Genomic DNA, 5,184 nt, shown 5'->3' with positions numbered 1-5,184 from the left:
GTCCCCCTGAGCCCCCCCCCCCCGGGTAACTCACACTGAGCCCCCTTCCCCCCCCCCCCCCCAGGGGTAAGTGTACCATGTGCACCCCACAGCCCGTTGCCGATGAAGAGTCAGTGGCACTGTGTCTTGAGTATATTCGGTACCCCAGCTCAGTTCAGGGAGAGTATTCCACAATGTCCCCCAGCCCCTGTTTGAAGTGGAAGCTCCCTCGCTTCCCTCCCCCCATGCGGAGTCACATTCTCCCAGTATCAGCCATGTCAGTCAGACTCTTCACTGATTCTCAGATGTCTCCCTGCGCACAGGCCCACCGTGCTGTGCCTCAAGGCAACAACAGCCCTTACCCTTACACACACACACAGTATCTCATTGACTCATGGCCCTCCTCACTGTTTCCAGTCAGGAGCTGCGAGAGAGCTGACAGTTTCTCTGAACAGTTGCAGCCCTGGTCCCCTGCTCTTGACCTGTTGGGTGGGGGTGCAGAGTGGGTTGTTATCAGCTGTTTCACGGTCACACAAACTCTGAGCCTTGTCCCTCTCTGTCCCAGCCAGCTGGAACTGAAGCAGCTTGAGTACCGGAGGGTGAGGGTCCGAGGGAGGTTCGACCACTCCAAGGAACTCTACATCATGCCCCGATCGAGGGTGGATCCAGACAAAGAGGCCCAAGAGGCTGGGCGCCTGATGTCCAGCACTGAGACTGGAGCCAACGTGATCACTCCATTCCACTGCACCGAGCTGGGGTACGAATTCAGTCAGCCGCCTGCGTTTGACCATGACCACCTCCGAACAGAACCAGTCTGTCATACCATTCCATGACATAATGTTTGTATGGAAACTGAGTGTTTGCAGATACTGACCCCGTAGCATCACAGCACTCTCCCCTCCAGCATGGTTCCCAATACCTACCAAAGCTACACTGTCCCCATCAAACACTCCCAGGATAGTGTCAGCACAGGGAAAGATATAGAGTGAAGCTTTCTCTACACTGTCCCCCCATCAAACACTCCCAGAACAGGGACAGCACGGGGTTAGATACAGATTAAAGCTGCTTCTACATTGTCCCCCCATTAAACACTCCCAGGAACGGGTTATTCTTCTTGCACTATAACACCACTTGCCTCTTTTTGAGCTGCAGCAGTTGCCCTATGGTATGATTAGTTTAACATCTTGCATTAAAGAAAGCCTAAGTTTATTTGCTGTTAAAGCATAAATTAGAGGTGAATCCAAAAATGTCCAAGTAAACAGAAATATTCCAATCCATTTATCTGGCAGGAATTAATTGTGAACCTTTGGATGATTCCATCCTGGCTTACATTGCAAATGCAGCAGTTATTTGGAGATTCTCAATTGTGCACCGAGCTAAAAGGCATCTGTCCACTGCCCTCTGACAGGCACAGTGTTGACTTGTTTTCAGCAATCCGAGAATTTTTACTTGCCCACACAGGGATGACTACTGGAAGTTCTCAGCTTTGTCTGGGCCAATCCCTCCCCTCTCACCTCCATCCAAGGCCCTAAAGGAACCTTCAAATTTTCCTGCAGATCCAAACACCTCATCTACTGAGTCAGTTACTCTTGATGTGGTCTATTATACACTGGGGAGACAGGACGCCAACACACAGAATGTTTCCAGGAACATCTCTGGGACACCTTACAACCCCACCGCCCTATGGCCAAACATTTCAACTCCCCGCCTCCCCCAAATTCTAGACACCCGATGCCTATAAGAATAACGTCTCATCTTACACCTTGGGACCCTCCAACCGCACAGGATCAATGTCAATTTCACCAGTTTCCTGATCTCCCCTCCCCCCACCTCATCCCAGATCCGACCCTCCAACTCGGCACAGCCCTCGTGACCTCTTGACCTGTCCATCCTCCTGCCCATCTATCCGTTCCACCTTCCACTCTGACCTATCACCTTCATTTACTATCATATTCCCAGCTACCTTTCTTCCGGCCCCACACCCCTCCCATTTATTTCTCAGCCCCCCCACCCTCACCCCCTCAGATTCCTGATGAAGAGCTTATGTTCCTCAGATGCTGCCTGACTGGCTGCATTTTTCCAGCACCACACTCTCTTTACAGCACACCGTAGCCCAGTGGAACCTGAACCACAAGTGAGGACAGTATCAGTTCTCGCAAACTGAATCCAAAGGTTGCCTTTCTGTCAATTTGGTAGCAGACTGGGACACAATGCACAGGTAGTTATAGTTCGAGTATTGAATGGCATCTCTCCCTTTGAAGTGTTCCTGTCTGAAGTTCCCTTGGCACTGCTTAGGTGCAACATTCTGGGTTTCTTTTGAATACAGTATAATCCGCACAGGCACTGAAGTTACATCTCAGCCAGCTACGCAGATCAGGGCACCACACCTCAGGAAGGATAGATTGGCCTTGGAGGGAGTACAACGTAGGTTTATAAGAATGATACCTGAACTTTGGTGTTGAGTTATGAGGAGAGATTAAACAAATCAGGCCTGTTTTCTCTCGAATTAAGCAAGTTAGGGGCTGATCTGAGAAAAGTCTTCAAGGTATTTACAGACGTCAGAGTAGATGAAGAGAAACTGTTCCCAGTAGTTGAGGATTCTAGAACTAGGAGCAGAGTCTCTGAATTAGGGCCAGACAGTTCAGGACAGTCATAAAATCACCCAGCATGCAAACAGGCTCTTCGGTCCAACTAGGCCAGGCCAACCAGGTTTCCTAAACTGAAGTAGCCCATTTGCCTGTGTCTGGTCCATATCCCTCTGAACCTTTCCTAGCCACATACCCTGGATAACTGTTCAAGCAGACAATGATTCAACACTGACCTCCCCTTAGAAAGCATTTTGACACAGAGCTTGGTAGAGGTTTGGAACTCTCTTCCACAAATGGCAGTGGATGCTGGATCAGTTGTTAATTTTAAATCCGTGATGGATATATTTTTGTTCAGCAGAAGTATTAAGGGGTATGGGCCAGAGGCTGGAATATGGAGTTAGGCCACAGATCAGCCATGGTCTGTCTGAATGGTGAGATAGGCCTGAGAAATTGAATGGGCAGCCCCGGTTCCTACTTTGTCATGACCCCAAACACATAAGGAGGAGATGAACAGATTTTAATTAGTAACAGGCAACATGGTTATGGGGAGTGAGCAGGAAATTGGAGTTGAGGCTGAGATGAGATCATCCATGATCATATCAAATGGTGAAGCAAGCTGAAGGGGCTGAATGGACTCCTGTTTCTATGTAACTTTTGGCTTGTATTTCTTTTTAAATGCCCATGTGGCTAAATTTTCAACACAGTCACAAGTAATTTGGGATTATAATCCATTTTCCTGGTAGTCCAGACATTGAAGGTGACCTGCACCATGAGCTGATGGTGCTTTGGGACAAAACCGGTGTAAACCTGGTGCTCAGTGATAACCCATTGGCTCCCTCACTGCACCCACTATCAGTGTGTTTACAACACTGCCCTCTGTAATCCCTGGATGAACTTCCCCCATTGATTTATTTCAGGGTGAAGATTCTTGTGAACAGGGGCTTTGTTCCCAGAATGAGACTCAAACCAGAAACACGGACCAAAGGACAGGTGAGTGGAGCTGAGGAAAGGAAGACGTGAAGGAGCAGACAGTGCTCTGGGGAGAGTGGACAGTAGGATTGCTGAACCTTGAGGCGGTTTCTTCTCTGGTTGTTCACTGTAGCCTGAATCTCTGTGTCAAACGATCTCCCTGAGCCAAACATATTGGTGCCGGACTCCAAATCAAAAACTCTTGGTCAGATTTTCAGAAGGGTGAGGCGGGGGGGGGGGGGGGGGGGGGGAGTGCTGAGGGGGTAGGGATGGGTGTTTGGGTGAGGTGTAGGTGGGGAGGAGACTGGGGTGTGTGGTGCGAATCAGGGTATGGGCTTTAATTTTCCATGCTGCTGCATGGATCTCTGAGACACGGCACGGTGGCTCAGGGGTTAGCACTGCAGCCTCACAGCACCAGGGACCCGGATTCAATTCCCACCTCCGGGGACTGTCTGTGTGGAGTTTGCACATCCTCCCCGTGTCTGTGTGGGTTTCCTCTGGGTGCTCTGGTTTGTTCCCATAGCCCAAAGATGTACAGGTTAAGGTGGATTGGCCATGAGAAATTGCCCCTAGTTGCAAGGGATGTGCAGACTAGTTGGTTAGCCAATGGGACATGCAGGGATAGGTTTGGGGTGGGGGGAAAGAGGGGAGAGGGTATGATAGAGCAAAAAAAGGCTATTCGGCCCTGTCAGGATTCTATGATCTTGTGTGTGTGGCAGCACCTCCTGTAAGAGGTAGTTAATTATGAGTCATTGCGTGTGGAGCCTGGTAGAGGGGCTGATGGGTGAATGGCTCCTCCAAGTCCCTCCTCCCTACCTTTTATCTTCTCCTGCTGAACACTCTCTGCTCATTCCTGAAGAATGGGAATTGAGAAATGGGGCCGTCTCTCTGTGCAGAATGTGCTGCACTGAGCATTGACACAGGGAATTGTAAACATGTCACTGAGGAATCTGCCACACATTGTCTTCTAGATCACAGACGAGGTGGAGATCATTGGTGTCATTCGACTGACAGAAAGTCGCAGACCATTTATCCCTCAGAATGACGTTGAGAGGAATTGCTGGTATTATCGTGATTTGGAGGCAATGGCAGAGGCTATGGGCACAGAACCCATCTTCATTGATGCAGACTTCAGTAAGTCCTGATCAAAAAGGTGTTCAATCCACTCACCTCTGAATCCAGCAATCATGGAATTGAGTGCTGTCGGAGGGTCAGTGCTGAGGGAGTGGGCACTGTCAGAGCGTCAGTGCTGAGGGAATGATGCGCTGTCGGAACGCCACACTGTCAAGAGCATCAGTGCTGAGGGAGCTATGCACTGTCGGAAGGTCAGTGCTGAGGGAGCGGGCACCCAAGGCTGGAATCCAGTCTGGGTCCCTGGCACTGAGACAGCATATAGAACATAGAAAAATACAGCACAGTACAGGCCCTCTGTTGCGCCAATCCAAGCCCACCTAACCTACACTAGCCCACTATCCTCCATACGCCTATCCAATGCCTGTTTAAATGCCCATAAAGAGGGAGAATCCACCACTGCTCCTGGCAGGGCATTCCATGAACTCACGACTCAGAGTAAAGAATCTACCCCTAACATCTGTCCTATACCTACCACCCCTTAATTTAAAGCTATGCCCCCTCTTAATAGCTGGAC

General features: G+C 49.8%; 1 protein-coding gene across 1 annotated transcript in view; it reads left to right on the top strand.

Annotated features, from left to right (window-relative positions):
* The first annotated feature begins 49 nt into the window (after positions 1 to 49).
* Positions 50 to 5,184, top strand: part of LOC122565018 (surfeit locus protein 1) — a 9,869-nt gene continuing 4,734 nt past the window's right edge. Inside the window, exons 1-3 of the mRNA XM_043720664.1 lie at positions 50 to 736; positions 3,485 to 3,557; positions 4,508 to 4,670. Of these exons, the coding sequence (XP_043576599.1) occupies positions 78 to 736; positions 3,485 to 3,557; positions 4,508 to 4,670 (895 nt within the window). The 5' untranslated portion in view covers positions 50 to 77. The remainder of the gene's footprint in view (positions 737 to 3,484; positions 3,558 to 4,507; positions 4,671 to 5,184) is intronic.

Source organism: Chiloscyllium plagiosum, chromosome 30 (assembly GCF_004010195.1).
Source record: "Chiloscyllium plagiosum isolate BGI_BamShark_2017 chromosome 30, ASM401019v2, whole genome shotgun sequence".
Classification (NCBI taxonomy): domain Eukaryota; kingdom Metazoa; phylum Chordata; class Chondrichthyes; order Orectolobiformes; family Hemiscylliidae; genus Chiloscyllium; species Chiloscyllium plagiosum.
This window is presented reverse-complemented; position numbering and strand designations above follow the sequence as displayed.